Source organism: Acipenser ruthenus, chromosome 25, assembly GCF_902713425.1.
Source record: "Acipenser ruthenus chromosome 25, fAciRut3.2 maternal haplotype, whole genome shotgun sequence".
Taxonomy (NCBI): Eukaryota; Metazoa; Chordata; class Actinopteri; order Acipenseriformes; family Acipenseridae; genus Acipenser; species Acipenser ruthenus.
In genome coordinates, this window is record NC_081213.1 from 13,763,966 (window position 1) to 13,787,322 (window position 23,357).

General features: G+C 42.1%; 1 protein-coding gene across 3 annotated transcripts in view; it reads right to left on the reverse strand.

Annotated features, from left to right (window-relative positions):
• LOC117413794 (LIM and cysteine-rich domains protein 1-like) overlaps nucleotides 1–23,357 on the reverse strand; it is a 44,248-nt gene that overhangs the window by 1,640 nt on the left and 19,251 nt on the right. Inside the window, exons 2-5 of one of the 3 annotated variants that reach the window (XM_034023120.3) lie at nucleotides 21,939–22,027; nucleotides 18,523–18,778; nucleotides 11,976–12,317; nucleotides 2,648–2,863 (exon numbers count right to left, since the gene is read on the reverse strand). In XM_034023120.3, the coding sequence (XP_033879011.3) occupies nucleotides 2,648–2,863; nucleotides 11,976–12,317; nucleotides 18,523–18,778; nucleotides 21,939–22,027 (903 nt within the window). Of the gene's footprint in view, nucleotides 1–2,647; nucleotides 2,864–10,463; nucleotides 10,898–11,975; nucleotides 12,318–14,854; nucleotides 14,907–18,522; nucleotides 18,779–21,938; nucleotides 22,028–23,357 lie in introns of those variants that run through there. The other 2 variants (XM_059000136.1, XM_034023121.3) reach the window with 2 other exon arrangements.

The following is a 23,357-nucleotide window of genomic DNA, read 5'->3' on the forward strand; positions in this document are numbered from 1 at the left end:
GAGTGAAAGCACAGTAAAAGCAGAGTGAAAGCAGAGTGAAAGCAGAGTGAAAGCTCAGTGAAAGCAGAGTGAAAGCACAGTAAAAGCAGAGTGAAAGCAGAGTGAAAGCAGAGTGAAAGCAGAGTGAAAGCTCAGTGAAAGCAGAGTGAAAGCAGAGTGAAAGCTCAGTGAAAGCAGAGTGAAAGCTCAGTGAAAGCTCAGTGAAAGCAGAGTGAAAGCACAGTAAAAGCAGAGTGAAAGCAGAGTGAAAGCACAGTAAAAGCAGAGTGAAAGCAGAGTGAAAGCACAGTGAAAGCAGAGTGAAAGCAGAGTGAAAGCTCAGTGAAAGCAGAGTGAAAGCAGAGTGAAAGCTCAGTGAAAGCAGAGTGAAAGCAGAGTGAAAGCTCAGTGAAAGCAGAGTGAAAGCTCAGTGAAAGCTCAGTGAAAGCAGAGTGAAAGCTCAGTGAAAGCAGAGTGAAAGCAGAGTGAAAGCACAGTAAAAGCAGAGTGAAAGCAGAGTGAAAGCACAGTGAAAGCACAGTAAAAGCAGAGTGAAAGCAGAGTGAAAGCAGAGTGAAAGCTCAGTGAAAGCAGAGTGAAAGCAGAGTGAAAGCTCAGTGAAAGCAGAGTGAAAGCTCAGTGAAAGCTCAGTGAAAGCAGAGTGAAAGCTCAGTGAAAGCAGAGTGAAAGCAGAGTGAAAGCACAGTAAAAGCAGAGTGAAAGCAGAGTGAAAGCACAGTGAAAGCAGAGTGAAAGCAGAGTGAAAGCTCAGTGAAAGCAGAGTGAAAGCAGAGTGAAAGCTCAGTGAAAGCAGAGTGAAAGCAGAGTGAAAGCTCAGTGAAAGCTCAGTGAAAGCAGTGAAAGCAGAGTGAAAGCAGAGTGAAAGCTCAGTGAAAGCAGAGTGAAAGCAGAGTGAAAGCTCAGTGAAAGCAGAGTGAAAGCAGAGTGAAAGCTCAGTGAAAGCTCAGTGAAAGCAGAGTGAAAGCAGAGTGAAAGCTCAGTGAAAGCAGAGTGAAAGCAGAGTGAAAGCAGAGTGAAAGCTCAGTGAAAGCAGAGTGAAAGCTCAGTGAAAGCAGAGTGAAAGCTCAGTGAAAGCAGAGTGAAAGCTCAGTGAAAGCGCAGTGAAAGCAGAGTGAAAGCTCAGTGAAAGCAGAGTGAAAGCAGAGTGAAAGCTCAGTGAAAGCAGAGTGAAAGCAGAGTGAAAGCTCAGTGAAAGCACAGTGGAAGCAGAGTGAAAGCTCAGTGAAAGCAGAGTGAAAGCAGAGTGAAAGCAGAGTGAAAGCACAGTGAAAGAGCAGTGAAAGCAGAGTGAATGCAGTGAAAGCAGAGTGAAAGCACAGTGAAAGCGCAGTGAAAGCAGAGTGAAAGCAGAGTGAAAGCTCAGTGAAAGCAGAGTGAAAGCTCAGTGAAAGCACAGTGGAAGCAGAGTGAAAGCTCAGTGAAAGCACAGTGAAAGCAGAGTGAAAGCTCAGTGAAAGCACAGTGAAAGCAGTGAAAGCACAGTGAATGCACAGTGAAAGCACAGTGAAAGTATAGCGAAAGCAGTGTAACAGGGTGCTTGAAAAGTCTCTTCCTGTATAAAGCTTTTAAAAAAGGATATAATTTAGTGTGTCCATTTGTTTTCTCCCCAATTTCCACCACAGTGATTCCCCCACAGTTCAGGAGAACTGAAGGTCAGAGGACATCCTCTGATTCCACAACCAAGCCAATTACCCCTATACAATTACCCCTATACTATCAGAACACCTCCTCTGGAACCCCCAGCTAAGAGTGGCGACTTCGCACTGCCAGGATGCGAACCAGCGTTCCCCTGACTGCATGACTCACTGCATCAAATCTATCCTCACTGCCTATCAAAATGCTGTGGTCTATGACTTTAGAAACAATGGAACATAGAAAGCAGGCACTGGGACAGAATGATGTCACAGTAGACATGTACAGCATTGCCTAAACATGCATTGAATGGAACCAAACTGAGCTGCATTTAAGCTGATTGAGAGGAAATGCTCAAACGTCACAGCACTGTTAGAAGGAATTTCAGAACGATGATGTTTCATTTCAATAACAGTGACAGTACTCCCTTTTAAAAGTTTACTATTTTAATAGCATAGGATAGAGTACAGCTATGCATAAAGCATAAGTAAGTATTGTAAAGCCCAGAGAGGAATGAGAAAGCATATTCAAAAACAGAGCTAACCAAGGAAAACTATGGCAAATAGTATATGGGAAAAGCATGGGAAAACGGCAAAAGTATAGTGGTAAACTTTTATAAGGGACTTTCAAAGAGTTAATAAGTCTTTTATTAACGCTTACCTATCACCTTTCTCATGAGCTGGGGAGGATTGTGGGATGCTGGAGGACTTATGGCGATTCTGATTTACTGTGATTAGTGCCAGTACAAGCTTGCTAATGGATGGTGCTCTGTATCATGACTTCCTCCAATATCAAATCTACACAATAAATGCATAGTATAACCATGCAGAAATGACTGGTGTAAACTTTTATTGTATAAAATGGGGTGGAAGTTTGAGCACACAAATAAAGCCTGATTAACCAAAAAAATAAAAATAAAATCAATCACTGTGAGATGCTGTTAACATTGCCTTTCCCTGTCAGTGTGAGATGCTGCTCAGATTGCCCGTCTCTGTTTAAACCCCTCATCTCTCACCTCATCACAGCCAGCACAACGCGGTCTCACAGCCTCACAGTAATGGCGTCCGCACATCAGAGACTCATCCTTCCAGAAGTAGATGAGATCCACCAGGGCCTCGCTGCACCTGCAGCACACGAAGCAGGTGGGGTGCCAGAGCCGGGCGTAGCCCCCTCTCTCAGCAAACACCACGGGGCTGCCCAGTGGAGCCACCTGCTTGCAGCGCTCACAGTACTGTGGAGGAGAGCCACCCACAAGGTTAAACATAGTAAATGAGGCTTGATAGAACATGTGCTTCATTCAAAACTGCATATTTGAGACCTGTATAGCGAATGGAAGGGCAAAACAGGTAAGAGTCATACATTCAATGTAAACAAAAAGCGCGTCGCCTTGGATCCAGAGCAGATTGACAAGCTTGTATTCCTGGCAAACAACATGTAAATAAATAGTGCACATTGAAGTAAACTGACTGTATACAGTTTATGCTAATTTGGAGTTTCAAAATGAACCTGGGAACCTTAACTGACAGCCCTAGTTTGCACACAGCCTCCGCCCTGTAACACAGACAGCTATGTAGTGTTCTGATCATCCGTTCTGCTAGACAAGCTCAGTGTCATAGTATTGTATATATCATGTAGGTATTGTGATTCATCCAGATACGCAATGAATAATTATACCCAGATGACAAACCACATTGCTTATAAACAGAAGAGTCTCTTTATTGTACAGTTTTGCTTTCTTTGAGCTTTCTGAAGGCCTTGACTCATACACTCACGCCTGAGCTCTGAGGAGCATGGTGATGTTCAATAAGGGTAATAAAGCTGTCAAGGGGGAAGGGAGGAGACCCTTTCCCCTTCAGATTCATTAATCACTTCACTAGGAGTGCTGGCTCTTCGTCCAGCTCATTTACATTCCGCTCTGTCACTGCCGTGCTGCAGTAGGCCGGGGTGTGCTGAGTAGATTGAACTTTGAGGTCAATGTTTAGAAATGCAGACAGAGGAAACCATTACTGTAGAGCACTCAATCCTGTAATCACTCAACAGAAGTTTCTACACAGGGCGGTACATGTTTGAAAAACAAGATCCAGATCTTCTTGTAGTTGCCCATAGTGTCTTACAAATGGTAGGGTTCTGGTTTGAAAGTGTTATGCAGTCCTAACAGAAGTAACAATCTCTTGAGAGGAAATCAAAATGAAGTGGAAATTAATTGTAACAACAAAAGATTATATATACAGTCGGCGCTGCTTAATCTGGACGCCTTGGGAGATGTAAAAATATCCAGAATAAGCAGCTGTCTCAATCAAACAAGAGGCATTAAAAAGAAAAGAAACATAATTAAATCACATTATGAATAAATGTTAACTACATCATTTAAAATACGAGTCATTCTTTTTTATTCCTAACTTTCTTTGCAACAGCAGCCAGAGAAACCACAAGAGACTCCTCCTTCTTCAAGAGTTCAATGTGGTTTACGCAATTTACACAAGTCACAGCGTAATCATGTACTCACATACTCACTGTACTGTGCTACACGAACCTGTCTTGCTCTGAAAAGCGATCTCCGTTCAAAAATACTGTATCCCAATTAAACAAAGTAACGTCTCAATTAAACAACAACATAAATAGCATTGGGAAGAACTGTCTCCCAGAGTTGTATCCCATTTAAGCAGGAATCCTGATCATCAGTATCCCAATTAGGTGGCGCACTGTATAGATTAGATTAGATTAGATTTTGAGATCAGGTTTTTGACACAACTTTTTATATAAATGACTGCAACATGTTTCTGTGTATAAGACTGTATGTGTACATGTGGCAGAGTGGTTGCAGTGCTGATGTCACGGACCAGGAAGAAGCAACATAAAACAAAGGCAGCAAAGGTAAGTAGGGGAAACGAGACGCGTTTGTGCTCGGGTTTTAATAATAAATCAAATAATAAACAAAACACTTTACATCAAACAAAAGGGCACATTGGCCAAACAAAACAAACCCACAAACAGTTGTACTCACAAATATTGTGCTGGCTGTTCCAGCACAATAGCAGTTGTTTCTTTTTAACCTCTTTCTCTCCTTAACTCTCTCGTTCCTTACTCCCTGAACTCTCTCTCCCAGAGCGCAGAAAAGCTGCAGGTTTTATACAGGTGACCATCTCCCGATTAGCAACAATTAATCAATGAATTAACTCGGGAGATGGTCACCGGCTGCACGAGGTTTTTAAATAAATAAACGAAACAAACACACGATGTCCGCCTGCATAAAAACACAATGCAACAATAATAATAATACAAAATATACAAATAATAATACAAGGATGAGGTGTACCCCATCACAGTACACCATATGATTGTACATGGAAAATACTGTGAAGAAATAGTGAATATGAAATCAGCTGGATTACACTGTACACAAACTACTTTGTAAATACAAAGGCAAACACCTTTATTTGGCCTGCATATTTCTCACAATGGTTCAACATTTAGGAAAAATTCTAAGCGATTGGCTAAAGTTTAAATGTTAATCTAGTAGCAGCCCTGATTACTACCTGTCTGGTACTCGGTAGGTAATGAGTTTGTGACTGCACCTCTAGGTATTTTATTTAATTAATGACAGATTAGTGTACATGATCTTGATCCAACATGACCCCTCAGTTCGTCTTCAGTTTCGAGACAATACAGCAGATCTGCACTGATTTAACCCATGTTTGAATAATTGTTGGTTTGGAGGTCAGGGTTTGGGTTGAGTTCTTTAATCAAAGGCCAGCTGAGGTAAGCCGCGTTTCTCCTGCAGCTGCTGAGTGTGAGTTACTCCTTCATCAAGCACAGCGCTTTCATGTGCTGGCTGAATGTTACCCTAACACTGAGTGAAATATATCCAACTGCTGCAGGTCTAACAGAGTGCTCAAACACAGCATGGGCAATGCAGCACAGCCTGTCACCTACACAACTCACTCACAGGACAGTGTTTACAGCATCCGTTCTGTCACCTTACTCACAGAACAAAAAGGTTTGTATTTTCATACAATCCCTAATGTAGTAATAATGGGACTCTGTGAACCAAACATTCAGCAGCAGGAGGTTATGCTTCCTTTTTTTGGAGAAACATACTTGAAATGAGTTTTCGGTATGACTACTGTCCTGTGGACATGAGTGTATGATTTTATACAGCGTCTTACAGTCCCTTATTTCTAAATGCAGCAGGCTGAAAGCCCTGAGTGTAAACAGTGTGTGTAGTGTAGTGTATATAAAGGGGTGATAATCCTTGGCTTGTGGGAGCAGTTTGGAAGGAGTGGGATGAAAACGTCCAGTGAAGGCACAGCTCAGCCTGGACAAGCAGAAGCATTCATTTGAAGTGTATGTATTGTTTTTGTTTGACCCTTTTATTTTGGACTCTGTGCCGTGTTTCTTTGTTTTGTTTATTTGGTTTATAAACGTGCGCAAGCAGCTCTTCCACTGCAGCTTTCCAGCCTCTGAGTCTAATTACTGATGCTATCCTGCTGAAATAAGTAATCAAAAATATTCCTAGTTACGTAACTGACAGACTAAACAGTTTGGACACATCGAGGCACGGAGCCCACACTGTACTGGTTCCCTAGAGCTGGGACTCACGCTCTCCGACACCACATCAAATCACAAAGGGTGGCTGATGCAGACACAGCTAGACCAGGCTTAGTGCAGGTGACAAAGCGCAGTGGAAGTTTAGAGCAAGCTTAGTGGAAGTTGCACTAAATCCCACTCACTGTCACCTGACAGCTGGCAGGCTTTGTGAACTCAGCTGTCTAAAAGGATTGAACCTACTGGGTGACTGTCAGTGGGACCAAGCACACCATTAAAGTGATTGTAGCTTACAAAAGAAGTCCTTCTGTTTTCCACGCCATCACTATATAGCTCTTAAATGTGTAGGGACGTATTTCTTTCTTTCTATTTCAATTTTAAAACGTGATGGGTGATAGTCCTATTTTTTTAAAGGAGAAAAAGCAATGTTAATTATACAAAATGATTAAGAAACACAACGAGCGTGCTGAAGAGAACTAGGGTTATATTATTTAGTTGTTTGGTTCTAGTTTTGTAAAAAGTAAAAATTGACCTATTTAAAAAAAACAGGAGTAAATTAAAGACTGGAGTAAACGCTTTGAAAACATGGCCCAATACGCGGTTCTACATTTGGTTAAAGAAATCTGTTTGCAAGCCTTGCTTTTATTTTTACACTATCATGGTCTCCTGGACAGTGAAAACGTCCACATCCCGAGGCCCTGTTCCTGTAAACCCCCCAGCTGCTTCTCCACATTGTCAATTACATTGTCCTGGGCCAGCTCCATGTCAATGGGGACAGGCACTCTATCATACAACTGATTTCAACCCCACTTAATGTCACAATGCACACGATTAAATAGCTTACTTTGCTAGCCAGTACTGAAATGTTCCAACATATAAAGTTGTGCAATACAGCATACAGACCACTGTACTGTGCCTGTTTACAGCTTATGTTTTTAATTATTACAATATGTTCTGCATATAGATGTTTGTATAGAAGACTACTGATTAAAAACAAACTGTACTGCATTACTATAATAAACACTGTAAATCACCCTTAAAATAGTTCAGCACAGTAAATGTGCACAGTAATTGCTTTTCCCGTGGTTACACTAAGCATTTATCACAGTTTATGTTTTGAATATGCTTTACCATACCTCTCTGGGTTTTACAGTGCTTACCTATGGTTTATTGTGGGGTTTTTTACACTTTGCAATGCTTTTACTATGGGAAATCTTTATAGGGGCAATGCCACACCGAGATCTGTATTTTGAGTGCCACACAAAACAGGCATATTTGTTGTATCACAATGTCTATAGTGCATATTTGGCCAGGTTATTCATGAACATGTTCATTCAGTCCCTTAAGTGATAATAAATGGGTCTGACTCTTCCGCTCTCCCTTCCCCTGTACTGCTCATCACTACAAACACTCACAATTGAAATCAAGGTCAGGTGGGAACAGGTCCAGACTATTGAAGGTAAGGATGTTGGCGGCGTTGGGGCGCTAGTATATCCACACTTCATTATCAAGGGGCAATTGTTATATAGCAATGGCCACGGCCACAGGACAGACTGTGACACAATTGATGGTTCCCCCACCTTGTCGGCTCAAGGTCATGAGGCTGGTGCATGATATCCCTTTTGCGGGGCACCTCGGAGCTGACAAAACAACGGAACGTATATATTGGCTCGATTTTATGGCATAATGAAGTGTCGAAATATGTAGTCACATGCCCAGACTGCCAGAGAGTAGCGCTGGGTCGAGTGCGCCCCGCCCCTTTGGTCCCACTGCCCATTATTTCCACTCCCTGTGAACGCACTGAAATGGACATAGTGGGCCCTTTGCTACTTTCTGATTATCACATATATTAGTGGTGGTAGATTATGCAACGCAATACCCGGAAGCAGTTCCATTGAGGTCCACTAGTGCAGCTGCATTAGCCAATTAACTAGTGCAGATTATGTCAAGAGTAGGGATCCCAAAAGAGATACTGACTGACCATGGAACTAACTTCCTGTCTAATTGGTTACAGCAAGTATATAAAATATAAAAAAATACGCCCCATCAGGACATCTGTTTATCATCCACAGACAGATGGTTTGGTGGAGCGATTTAATCAGACCTTAAAGCAGATGCTGAGACGATTTGTGAGCCAAGAGCAAAAACATTGGGCAACGCTTCTCCCCTACCTCCTTTTTGCAGTGAGAGAGGTGCCGCAGAGTTCAACAGGGTTCTTCCTCTTCAAGCTCTTGTACGACCGACAGCTCGCAGCATCCTCGATCTGTTGAGAGAGGGCTGGGAAGAGCACATAGGCTCATCCAAAAATGTAGTGCAGCATGCGCTCCTACTTAGAGATCACCTGGATTTGGTCGGTCTTTGTATCTGTATCTGTGACATGCAAGATCAACAAAGCCAGCAATCAGCACAGCCCTGCACACTCCTGCTCTTCATCCTGTCAAATACCTTGCAGTTATGCTTTCCACATGTGGACTTTGCATTGTTTTCAAGCAGGCAAACTCTCTAATGGAACTTGGCTTTTGTTTGCAGAACAAGGATGGCCCTTGCCCTGAAAGCTGGAAGTTTGAGAAATGAAAGGCTTCTCGTCTACAACAGGAAGAGTCGGCTCCTTTTTAAATGTTGGACAAGAAACCAATGTTTTTTTTCATTAAAGTATCATTGCACATTATATAAACTGGACTTCAGTGATTGTTTACATAAAGGCTTTGAAACAAACAGCGTGGATCCAGGCTATTGAAATGCATCTTTAGTGCATTTTTGTCTGTAAAAATTTGTAGAATGACAGGGAAGGACCTATTTTGATGATTTAAACAATGGTGGAATTTAGATCCGCTGCTATTTACATCAATCAAATAGGCTTAAAGCTTTGATGACATTTTCATGGCTTCTTAGTTTTAGGATTTTATTCTGGGTGGTTATTCTGAGTGGCGCTTATTACAATAACTAAATGACTGTGTTTACAGTTTTTCTCGATTGCTAAATCAATGCGAATGAAACTGTGGTCAAAGACATCAAAACCAATAACTGCACAACCGAAACAATTTGCAAAACCATTAGTGTTTTTATACTTGTTTTCACAAAGATTGCAAAACTAAAACACCCTTTTGCAAAATACTTAACACAAATCTCTACATTTAGAACAAAATTCATGTGAGAGTTTCTTGTTTCCACATTGAATCCTTATGTTTGCAACTGCAAGCAATCAATTCCAATTGCATTCATTTATACTTCACATGTGTAAATGCAAATTGCTCAAATTTTCAATCATCTATCAGACCTTAATCATGAATAAAAGGGCCCACAGGTGAACTCTCAGTTGTGGGAGAGAAATTGACTTAGGTACGAGAAGGAAGACAAGCTGGAGTGCGAAGAGGACGAGGACGAGGAAGAGGAAGAGGACTGACCATGAGAGAAGATGGGCAGCGGGTGCAACCCAATCTCATCAGATCAGCGGTTGCTTCAGTCATTTGTATCTTCAGGAATGAGAATAGGTAAGTGACCTTTGCAAAGTGTACACCTCTGTAGTGTATTGTACTGTAAGCGATCGAGAAAATGTATATTTGTAGATGTAGTTTTGCTTTCATTCAATTGCATATTGTACTCCCATCTGTCAACATTCCATCCATTTTTAGAATTGAAAGAAAACCTCCTTCTGGTGGCAGAGGATGACTCTTCACAGAACAGGAGACTGCAATTGTGGACCTGATCACTGCAGACAATGCCATCCGTCTACAAGACAATCAGAGCAGGATCATTCAGGACAATGATGCATTTCCAAATATTAACCAAATTAAAACTAAACAAGTGTACAGGGTGCCATATGAGAGGAACACTGATAGGGTAAAGGAGATGCGGTGTCTGTATGTACAAGTAAGTCATGCACTGCATTCTTTACTGTAACATACTGTATTATAAACATATATACTACTGTCATGGTTAGACTAACAATATGGAGTGTACTGTAATCTTGATATTGTATAATCTGTGATATACTTTTTTTTTTTCAGAGAATACTGGAGCTTGATGCCAGTGTTGCTCCACATGAATACGTATTTGTGGATGAGGCTGGTTTCAATGTGACCAAAAGAAGGAGATGTGGACGAAATCTCATTGGTCATCGTGCCACCGTTGAGTCCCGGGTCAGCGTGGAGGAAATATAACCATGTGTGCTGCCATTTCTAGATATGGTGTAATCTCCCATAATGCCACCATAGGCCCATATAACACAGCACAGATTCAATGTATGAAAGTCTCCCCCCCCCCCCCCCCCCCCCCCGAAGAAGGGCCAGCGCTGACAAACTTTGTATCGGACAATGTCAGCTTCTACCACTCTGCGCTTGTCCGAGGGTGGTTTGAAGCTCATGCACGCTTCTCAATGGTGTTCCTCCCACCCTACTCTCCCTTCCTGAACCCCATAGAGGAGTTTTTTTCCGCCTGGCGCTGGAAAGTGTATGACCGTAATCCCCATGAGCAGGCAACACTTCTCTAGCCCATGGAGGAGGCATGTCAAGACATCACTGCAGAGGCACATCATGACATCACTGCAGAGGCACATCATGACATCACTGCAGAGGCACATCCAGGGTGACTCCGCCATGCAAGGTGTTTTTTTTCCGAGATGTATGGCCAGAGAAAAGTTTGTTTTCTGTTGTAATTCCTGCAAACTATGACTTTATGTACACGTTTTCAGTGATGTCTGTGTCATCTGGGGCTAAGTCTACTGAAAAAAAAGATATACACTTATAGGTAACATGTATGGTCACATTACACAATTTCCAATAAAGTAAGAAGAGTAAACAGGCAGAAATGGTTTGAGGAAAAAATGAATGACAAGGGTTCAACATTTTGATGTTTATAGTTTGACTATTGCACCTTTGTGAAATGGTTGATAATGTGAGCTTTTCATTTGATGACAAATGTATTATTTTGATGCGGATATTTGATTTTGAGATCTGTATTTTGAGATTTGAAAGCATTAGTGTATTTTGCAAAGGATTTTTGAAGTTTTGCAAAACACAAGACCGTTTTAATTCGTGTGTTAACTGATTTGGTAACGAAGGATATTGTTTCAGGAAATGTGTTTAAGTGAACGAGAAAAACTGTAATATCCTAGCTGGTAGCTATATCTGCTAAATAAACAAATATTATTTGTTTATCTGCTAAATAAACAAATAATATATACATATAATACACAGGCTAGATCAACCAAAGTGTATTCATTGTGTGTGTGTGACAGACAGAGAGAGAGACAGAGAGAGAGAGAGAGAGAGAGAGAGAGAGAGAGAGAGAGAGAGAGAGAGAGAGAGAGAGAGACTAACATATAAACACTCTTATCTCTGGCAACTAGAACTGAGGAACAACTCCTGAACTCAGACCACCTTAAACAGAGATAGCCATGGAACAAGCATGGGCAAACTGCAAAATGACTGTGGTGAACTGTAAGGGCTGTGCTACATACAGTACACGCACACATCTTTGTGTGTGTGTGTGTGTGTGTGTGTGTGTGCATGTGTCCGTGTGTGTGTATGCCACAGGGAGTAGTGGGCTGAGTGCAAAGGGGCATGTGATTTGAATGGAATGAGGACAGCTAACTCCTGCTTTTTGAAAGATACATTAATTAATCAGTACAAAATTGACAGCTTAAGAGACCTTTAATTACTTTGATGGTTGATACTAGTTTTGTAAAGTCAGTAGGTGATTTTCTCCTTTCAATGTTAATTAAAGGCTGGAGTAAACTCTTTGAGAATATGGGCCGTACTCTGTGACTGAAGTAGCTATTTCACGACAGGTATACTCACGTATTCACTTTTCTTGTTGCAGTCTGTGACAGTCCCGTTGGGTGCAGAGGAGGTTTCCTGTGGGGTCTTCTTGCCATTTTTTGGGGGTTGCTTGCCCTCGTCTTTGGCAGTGCCAGCCTCCCCGGGGAGCGCTACCTCCCCGACGCCGAGCGCATCTTGTTTATACAGCTTGACAAACTCCTCCATGGCTCCGACCTCCCCCTCCGACAGGCTGAGGCACTGGGTGGGGTCCACATCGTACACAGGTAGCTGTCTCAGAAGCTGCCTGCGTCTGTGGTATGCCCCCTCTGTCCCCGCCACAGGCTGCATTTCTTTGGGAATGAGCTCCATGTAGAGAATAGCCTGTAATGAGATATTCAACAGTAAACTGAATTAATAAAATACTAAACACACACACAATACAGTAGTAGCAATGTGTGAAATATTGGGTCCTAGTTGCGAAGCTTAAACTCACAAGTTTATTTATTTATTGTATTTATTTTTTAATCATTTAGAGTGCTCAATTATTTTTCCCCAATTTAGAATGTCAAATTTCTCTCCCTCACAGCAGCAATTCACCACAACAGCTCAGGAGAACTGAAGGTCAGTGGGCATCCTCCAATCCCACAACCAAGCCAACTGCCTCTTTACACCCAGGAACTCAAGAGCAGTTGTCAGTGAGCTACTGGACTCTGGAGGACAAAGGCCAGTCCTGCAGATGTTTGCCTGGGCTCTCCACGTGTCTGGCCAGTAGGGTTTACTGTAGTGCGATGAGGGGCACAGTCCCTGCCGGTTAGTAGGCTATGTTTCTCTTAAACTACAATAGCTGTTTTTATTAAATACTAATTTTAACATTGTGCAATTGTTTCTTAAATACACACTGTTCACACAAAAAGCCAAATAGAGTTATAAAATTCTGACCTTAAGACACATTTTACCATGTTTACATACAAAATGCAAAACTCTTAATCACCTACACAAGTCTTTAAGTATTACTGTCTTTCCTAATAACCTATTTCAAATGCTAATTGATAATCTGGCAAAATACTATTTTAGTATTTGAGCACCTGGCAACAATTAGTGCTCATTGTTGCAAATGACCTCATCCATGTGAGAATGCAAGGAAGCTTAATTGATAATCATTACATCACTACATAAAAACTGAGAAAACAGCAGCAGTTTGTGACAAAATGGAGCAATTGAATGAAGTTGCTGGACATGGACATGGACATGGGAAGTGGACGTGGACGTGGACGTGGATGTGGTCAACAACAACGTTAGAGCAAATGAAATTAGAGCAACAGTGATTGACCACGTCATAAACAGAGGTTTGACAATGCAAGAAGCTGGTCATGTTGTCCAACCAAATTTGAAGAGGTCTACTGCCGGTTCAATTTCGGACTGAGAATCGGTAAGTGTACAATATTGGAATTGTATGTACAGTATTTTATGTTATTATGCTCAAATGATTAAAATGAAAAATTTGAACTATTTGATGTTTTGGTGCTATGAATTGCTTTTGCATTATATATTTATCACATTTCACTCAAAGACTTTCATTTTGCACTGTTTACAGGATTTTCATACTGGAGTGAGTAGTTTGGGGTTTTGTGTTAAGAGTTTTGCACTTTGATGAAACTGTGTTTCAAAAAATGTGTCAAAGCAATTGTAAAAAACTGTAAAACAGCTATGTAACCATTTCACACAAACAAGTACATCTGTGGCACTCTGTCACAGGGTGGCTTGTGTGGTGATGCCAGACCCGGAACAGAAACACACAGGGTGAATGGTAAGTGAATGGTGAATGGTGAATGGCGCTGTTGCGCAGGTTTATTGTAAATGAACAAATAAAACTGCTGAACAAACGAAAAACACTTAACAAAACAAACAGTGTGTTGGACAAAATAGACGAAACGAAACCAAACAGCGGCCGAACAAACAAGTACTGTGCTGATGCTTCCAGCACGAAATAGCAAGTGTTATTTTACTTTCTATGTTGTTAATTACCTCCTTTTTCTCGACTACAGTTCTCCACTCTGAAACGTGCATCTATATATAAAATTGTGCCAGGATTCAATTACTATTTAATTATTCACTTGAATCCCAGCACGTGAACTAACTGGTGCAGTCCTCGTGCTCACATACTATTACATACTTTATCTGCACGTGGAGTGATTGTGCAATCACTGTGCCTAAATACAACTACATATTTTAACAACACTTGTGCTAAATATCCCACATTATGTCCCGTGCACCACTATATATATACCAACATTAACACACCACACGCAACATATAAACATAAAATACACACAGGGGCGGGGCACACTGCCTCACACTCTAATAAAATACCAACAGAAATTTGTATTCAGCTAGAAACCACAGTCCAAATATTTTCTGCATTTTAATAAGCATACAGTAGTGCACATGCATTATTTTCCTAAACGAAGAGGGCTGTGCAGTTTGTGAGATCGATCAGTATAGTGGCTAAACTATTAAGTTTGCTGACAGTAACTCTGGTTACTTCTCCAGGCCTCTCCCCCCAGATGTTTCTGTTTCCCGCGATCATTTCATTACTGATCCAAATGAAACTACAATACATTACTCATGCTAACCACGTTAAACTACAGCAACCATTCGTTTTACAGGACTGGGAAATGTTAATAAGAATCTTAAATCCACCAGACTGCCAGAAAATAACAGAAATCAACCAAATAACAGAAGAATTTAATCACTGAAATCTGGTATTTCTGCAATTGCCGAGACTGGAATGGTTTCATTGTAATAACTGAAAGACCACCCAGTTTCTTCTTCTTGTTCAGAATGACTTTGTATGTCCGTTTTTGCTTCAGTTATTACATTTTGGTGTCTTAAAAAAAACTAAAAAAAACTTGAAGCACCTCTGTGGCCTCAATGCAGCGTTCAAGCATGTCTTCTGTCCGAGTGCAGCTGGTACCCTGGGAGAGGGTTGCAAGAAGACAGGTTAATGGTTACACTCTGCTGTGCCTGCTGTACTTGGAGAGAAGACGTGTTTAAGAGTTGTTTTGAGGCCACAGGATGTGATGACTGAAACAGTGGATCTATACAACCAGAATACATTCATTAAGATAACTGCTCTTTAAATATAGAACTGAAGCACCTCCTGAACTCAGGAAAAAGCACCAGAACCCACTTATCAAAAAATGAAAACAAGGCATCAACCTCCCTGATATTTCACTGCTTCATTGTTAAATTACTTCACATATTCTGTTGAACAGGGCTGGCGTAATATAAACTTTAAGAGCTGTTTAACAGCCATTACATGACGAATGAAAATGTTTGGCAGGCGCTCGTTCAGGAAAGCTGTGCCAGAATTCTTCACGACTACATGCCTGGGATGAAGGTATGCTTCCCTAACCTTCCTATCATCACTCGTGGAGATCAGAGCTTTCCCTGGAAATATTTAGGAATTCAATCTAAGAGGTGAAGTGCCGTGGACTGGACAATATAATTATATCACTGGCTGACCATCCCTTCGGTGCGATTCAGGGAAATCTTGTATTATATGAGGAACCGCGTCTTAGAATAAGACCCACAACACAGTCAGCATTATATACAGTAAAACATTTTTGCTATAAACACCAAAGCTTATTATTTATATTGCAGTGAAACCTGCTTAATATCACTCCTGTGAATGTCACCCTCTGCTTATTATCACCTCATTGAAATGTAACGCATATATATATAAATAATGGGAGTCAATAGGGACAAGCTCCTGATAACATCACTTCAGTTATTATGGAACTCCGGTTAATATCACTCACATTAACATACTGCTGATTTCCACCTCTCTTAATAGCACTTTGGGAAATAAAAGCGTACCATTTTATAATTAATGCAATACCTAAAATGATATTTCGAGTTTCACAGCAAAGAAAGTATATTTGTTTTATTAACCCTTACGTGCTTTGATTGACAAGTTATTGGTGAACTCCTGATTAATTCAACACTGTTTATGGTCACTATTTTAGCTCAATTGCTTTGCAGTGATATTAAAAGGGTTTGACAGTATTGAGTATTTGTATAAGTATTGAGTCTCCTGAAACACCTTGAAATGACTCAGTGACCACAGGTCTGGCACCAGCATCTCCAAAGAGACAGCATTTGATTACTGACCAGAGGTCAAGCAGAACTTTCACATACACGCTCTGTACTTATTCTGGTTGTGATCGTGTCACTGTGCCATTCTCTGCATCTTCACATCCAGAACTCTCCTCCAGAGCTCCAGTTCAGATGTATTTATTTAACCACATGGACAAGCGGATTCAGACTGGAACCGAGATAATATCATACAACATTCTTTATTGCATCCCTTAAAGGGACCATACAAATCTCAAGGCATTCAAATAATGTAACCACATTGATTTAAGAGCCAATAAAATTTACATTGCTGCATTTACTCCTAATGGCAAGTGAGCTGTGTGGAGCTTGTGTGGAGAGGCAAAGGGATGCAGGAAACCTTGTAGAAGAAAAACATGTGTTTTCAGTTGGGGGCGACTGTGTGTGCCAAGCTGAGAAATCATTTAATGAGATGGTCGGTGTTGTTTAAAACTTGGCCTCCAATGGTGTAAGCCTGTGTTAGTGGGGCCAGTCTAAACAAGCGTGCCAACAGCAGATCCGTCCCCACCACGGCTCTGAATACACCATTAGAGGTTACACGAAAAAGACCTCTGTGGCCTACTTAATCATAATCTATTACTCTACATCTGTCCATTAACAGAATATTTTACTGGAAATTTTGAATTAAAAGAAAGTAAATAGAAATTCAATAACTTGTGCTACAGAATGGCTTCATACGGAATGTAAATCTGAAGGGGGCATTTCACAGCTAACACACTGCACATTTACACAATTTACATTCTTTCATCGGATCAGTTTTTAGTGATTTTGTAATTTTCTAAAAGCTTTTTTTCCCCATGAGTGTTTATACCATTGGGCACCTGCAGTGTCAACATGACGGCACTCCCTTTAGCCTTATTTAAGAAGACTAGACTATTCTACTGTCAGCTTTTACACAGAAGGCAGTAAGTAAAGCAATAACCCATGACAGGGTGTGCGGTGAGACATATCTTACACATGCCTGGGTGCGTTGTGAGGCACAAGGCCATTGGCTGATTGCTGTCACCCACCCAGAAGTACAGTGAGATATCTTACCTATTACCTTATGCTATTGCTTTCTTCTTATAAAATAAACATTTTATAAGCGCAACAACCCACAGGGTGTGCAGTAAGACATATCTTGCTGCCCTTTTGGGTGGGTGAACGCAGTCGGCCTATGGTCTCATGTTAGATAGATATGTCTTCCACCCTGTCGTGGGTTAGTCCTTACATAATGACTACTGGGAATCTGACTGGCTGAGACAATCAGAGGGGTTTATGATATATTTTAGGGGATTCACAAGCAGTTATTATCAGTTTTTTTTTTCTTCTGAAGAGAAATCTAAAGATTTAATTAATGATCGCTTTGCCAGTGAACTGGCACCATGTTGGAGAAGTATGATGATAGGCTGATTGTGTAGGTGCTCTCTTAAACTGTAAAGACTCTACACAATTACAGTAGCCTATTGTATGTGGCAGTCAAGTTTGGGAAGCCAACTTTCTCTGCTATAGAAAGCTAACAGGGCTTGCAATAAATCTCGGGCAGGGTTTAAAGTGCAATAAAACGGTGTGTTGTTTGGACTCTGCTTCTCGCTAATCCCACCACACGCTGCCCAGCGTCCCCAGCGGGACTGGTAAAAACAAACAGTAACTACAGGCCCATTCCAGCTGGATTAGCTGTCGGTGTAAGAATAGACACAGCCAAGGAAGCTGGCCATGCATTCAAACAAAGGTCAGTGTTCCTACTGAACGAAAGCATTTGAGTGGCACAGGAATGCAGTTAACCCCTCCAGGCACGACTACAGAAGCGCGGCACAATGGGACATAATCCAGTGCAGCTTTCTTTTATTATGACTGCAGTATACAATGATTGTACCAGCATGTCAGAAACATACAGCCCCAGCCACGGCTGTACATTCTAATTAGAGCCATAAGTAGCATGAAAAAGATCATGTTTAAATACAGGCATACAACGTGCCTCCACACACCCCCAGGTAACTTGTGCTACAGAAAAGTTCATTATAATTGGATAAGCAGTTCTTTAGCTATATTTAAAAATTTAAGTATGACATACAGACAGTGGGGTGGACAGAAGCAAGATTCGTGACAACTGGACGTTATCTAGATACTTTATATGCAAACATGAAATGCTGTATGTAGGTACACCGGCCTCCACTATATCTGCTAATGGATAACAACTGAGGGTGTTCCCTCTTTTTAAGGTGGCCCTGTATACCGTGGAAAGGTATAGGTATGCTTTGGTCCCATTTGCCCCATTACATTAGCCCCTGTATTTTCAATACCAAACGAAACACAAATCACACACACTATTACCTACGGCTCTCAACTCTTAACGATCATCCCCAGCAGGCAATAATGAAGATCTGCGACTCGCTCCTCATCATCTGAAACTGGAGGCTGTGACTCTTACCAGTTTCTGAGTCAGTCCTGGGGGGGCCCACTCGTAGGTTATGGTATCGAAGGTGGGATCTTTCCTGGACACAATGGGGTTTGTGATGATCATCCGGTTCCTCTTGTAAATCCGTTCCCCATCCCCGCCCTTCACCCGCGCCGTCAGGCTGGAGTTCTTGGAGTCCGTCAGTAAGCGGCCAATTTTCCGATCGTCCTCGGCGTCTGAGTACAGGTCGTGATCCCCCGGGCAGCAGCGGCATACCTGGCATAGCTTCCTGTGTGCAGACAGAGAGGATGGCATCAAAGCCCATGGCATTATAGCAGCCCAGCTCCAAGGGTCTGAGAGGATCTCACGCCAAAGGACTTTTGTAGGGCACCTGGCATCAACACACAACAAGGTCTTTAGTCATTTGCTATTTTAACATGGGTAGGGATGTGAGACTGACCTTTATACAACAGAGATCGTTTTGGAATGTATCTGCATTCATTAAAATGACCGGGTGAATCACACTCTTCCTAATTACACCTAATTGTACTTGTTAGAGGTCTTAATATATCAGGTCATAAATATATTCCCTTTGTCACCGCATGTATTATTCTACCTTGTTAAATTAGCTGTAGCTAACAAAATAATTCCATTAATCTTAGCCCTTTAACACTTTCCATAGCTACATAGGTCTCAAATGAGGAGTTTTAAAATAAACACATGTTATAGCAGACAATATGAAAACATGATTTCTGTAATGTCATGTCAATAACTTAATGTTGCAGTACGAGGATGCAAAATGCTTCATAATTATAATACAACAATATGACATTTTGACAATATCTTTTTAGCCTGGCAATGAAAAGGTTAAGGTTAAGTTTAATGCTACAAGAATTCTGTGATGGTATTTGTTCCAGCATTTGTAAATTGATAATAGTCAGTCTGTTTTGTCAGGGAACCTGAAGTAGTCAGTGAATAGGCTGGATGGTTTCTTACACCCTCATCTTAAAATCTCAGACTAGATGCAGCAGTATGGAGTAGTGGTTAGGGCTCTGGACTCTTGACCGGAGGGTTGTGGGTTCAATCCCCAGTGGGGGACACTGCTGCTGTACCCTTGAGCAAGGTACTTTACCTAGATTGCTCCAGTAAAAACCCAACTGTATAAATGGGTAATTGTATGTAAAAATAATGTGATATCTGTATAATGTGAAATAATGTATAATGTGATATCTTGTAACAATTGTAAGTCGCCCTGGATAAGGGCGTCTGCTAAGAAATAAATAATAATAATAAAATAATCTTCAAATACAAGCAACATATTTTAATAAGCCAGACAGCCCACAAGGACAGTGGCACTGTTGTCCATTTAGTAGCAATGCAGAGTGGCTGGGTGGAAGGTTTGTACTTCATTCTTGGACTGGCATCACACTGAATCTTCACCACTGCACAAACCTGATTATTCTCTGTTCAGGGTCCTTATGGGAGGGGAGTGTATGTATACATACACGCACACTGTAACTCTTTGTAATACATTTTAAATTCTGAACATTTTTGCATGGGTTGGTTCTATGTTTTGGAAAGCTCCTGGATGTCACCCACTTAGAAAGTTGGAGAACTGTAAAGATCACAGCTTGTACAATTGTGACCTAACACTGTATCAGACAGAATCTGGACAAGCTTTATTAGCTTGTGACAGAGCGAGAAGGTATTTGAACTGCAAATCTTCCTCCCGACCAGAAAGGGCGCTCTGTAAGGTTGGTGGTGAGCTTTCCCCTAGACGGGCAAACCGACCGGAAGTCGGCCATCTTGGGGGAAGTGCGTAGCTGCAAGTACCTTGAGCGACTCCATTGTGATCAGCTGCGAGGTAAACATGGATTGGAGTCACCATGGCGATGGGCTGGTCTGGTAGTACAAAGAGGACGCATCTACGTGAGCACGGCCCCTTACTGCTGATGTACTAACTGAACCCGAGCGCTTTTGTTTGTTTGTTTTATTTGTGTGTTCACAGAAGAGTGAGAACCAGGGAGCTGCAGCCACGGAGCCAGCCTTATTACCCAGAGCACTACTGCACTGCAGAGCCCAATAAAAACACAGAAGGACACTGAGCGCTTTTCCGTGCACAAACAGGAAATAACAGAACAATTGTGATTGTTTGTATTATTATTTGGGGACGAAACCCGTCGCGTTTTGCACCCAATACCATTGCTGGTAAAGGGTTGCCTTATTATTTGTTGGTACGTAGCATGACATAGCTTTATTAACATTATCACTCCCCTCATGCACCACTCGCAGCGTGACACAGCTTTATTAACATTATCACTCCCCTCATGCACCACTTGCAGCGTGACACAGCTTTATTAACATTATCACTCCCCTCATGCACCACTTGCAGCGTGACACAGCTTTATTAACATTATCACTCCCCTCATGCACCACTCGCAGTGTGACACAGCTTTATTAACATTATCACTCCCCTCATTTTTCAGCTGATAATCTTTTGGTCCTTACCTTTTATTTTTAAAGTTAATTCAGGTACAGTGCTCACCCAAACTTTAAAATCCCCATTATTGGCTTGTATTAGCTATGGATAAACTGCTGCATCCTGGTACCTTTGCTGTAGTTCCGATGGTTATATTGCAGCTAGACCACTGGAGAGAGATCTAATTACAACACATGACATGATTAGGTACCAGGTCTAGGAAATTAGAGACTAGAGCTCCTAAATGAATCTGGAACACCACAGAGTAAACATTAAACTGTCCCCCTGCAACACTCTGCCCCTAGTGGATGTAAGAAATACTGCTAGAACCTGGTATTCCTTACATCAGCTAGGGGCAGTGTTGCATGGGGACACTCTGCTATACATGTGTGTTGTCAGACATGATTCGCACAGCACTATTGAGGCCACAGAGGGTGCTATAAAATTCTGAGTTTTAAAAAAAAGTCACCAGGATGTGATGACGGAAACAGAAAATGAAACCAAGTGAATGTAAACCAGTGCACGTCCTCATAATGTCGTAATAATCACACAGCACCAGAAATGTTTAAAAATATTCGTATAAAATCAGATTATAGAGAAATGCAATCTGAAACGTCTGCAGGAGGCTCAGAGTGCATGAGAAAAGTGTGCTGAAGATTGAGGCAGTTATTGTGATCGCCATGTAGCGCGTGACAGACAGATGGGCATACAGACGGCAGACTGATGAACACGGTCAGCGCATAGGGGTCCCCATGTTTTGAAGGAGGACCCTAAAGAACAAAAAGAACAAGTTAAGATCTCCATTGCAGGTTGCTCCTCATGTAACTTAATAACTGTGCACTATGCATCAGTTTTATCCATGAAAAGGTTAAAACTGTCTGGGCAGCAATAGGGCCGCTGGCTTCAGTTTGACTAAATGAGAAAAGCATTAGAAAAAAAATAAGAGTCGCTTTCAGGGAGGATACATTACCTCCAAGAATGTGGCTGGAATCCAGTGCAGATCCCTTTACATCTCAAACAAGGCACACCTCTTCCTGCTGACTCCGGCGCCACAGACATCTGGAACAATGAAACAAAAAGGAACTTCTTTCAGAGACATGCAGCACAGCAGCGAGGCGATCGCACTGTGTATCGTCTACCAGGAATTGTGCCATAGACTTGTGTGGTCCATGGGCCTGCTGCTGTGGACTGTTGCCAAAAAAGGAAACAAAAGGAGAAATCAAGAGAGCCTGTTCCGAGGCCATGGAAAGGTCTCTTAAATCAGCAAGGAAACGGGATTTTCATTGGGTAGGAGATCCTTCAATAATATTCTTAGGAACTGAGGTGTACCTGGATGGGATCAGAAAAACATCCAATTAAGTCAACAAAACAAAACCACAATGTTTTAACTGCTTGGCGTGACTGAGTTTCGCCACGACATGTCCCAACCAAACCCCATTCATGAACCACATTGAGTTTTGACTTTACATCACTCGTCAGTATGTTAAGTGGGAGTTTGGGGAATATGATAAGACAGCGAGCACTCTGTCTGGAACGCCCAGCTGAGACGATCTGTGAGGTTTATCGCATACTAGAGAACTTTCAAATGGGTATTCTTAAAGTTTAACCAGTGAGCCATGTGCATATTTCTGCTGCTTTAATACTACTGCTTTTTATACTGCTTTGCTCTTGCCAAAAATCATTACACTTACCTTACAAGCCCCTCCTATTAATGCTTCATGAAGATGCTTCATATAAAACACTGCTAGAGGTCTCTTTCTATGTGAGTTATGCAGATGTGATAGGGGGGACAGACAGGAGAGACACAGGAGGTGTGACAGTACCAGTGATAGCAGAGCATGGGCGAATATACAGTTCTGATCCCGGTTAGACACACAGTAATTAGAGGAGTTGGACGGTCTTGTCTGGGCAGCGTGGGCGGTCTTGTCTGGGTAGCGTGGGCAGTCTTGTCTGGGTAGCGTGGGCAGTCTTGTCTGGGTAGCGTGGGCGGTCTTGTCTGGGTAGCGTGGGCGGTATTGTCCGGGTAGCGTGGGCGGTCTTGTCTGGGTAGCGTGGGCGGTATTGTCCGGGTAGCGTGGGCGATCTTGTCCGGGTAGCGTGGGCGGTCTCGTCCGGGTAGCGTGGGCGGTCTCGTCCGGGTAGCGTGGGCGGTCTCGTCCGGGTAGCGTGGGCGGTCTCGTCCGGGTAGCGTGGGCGGTATTGTCCGGGTAGCGTGGGCGGTCTCGTCCGGGTAGCGTGGGCGGTCTCGTCCGGGTAGCGTGGGCGGTCTCGTCCGGGTAGCGTGGGAGGTCTCGTCCGGGTAGCGTGGGCGGTCTTGTCCGGGTAGCGTGGGCGGTCTTGGTTCTTGATTCATGGCCTGTCAGCAGGACCCTTTTATTGCGAGATGCTC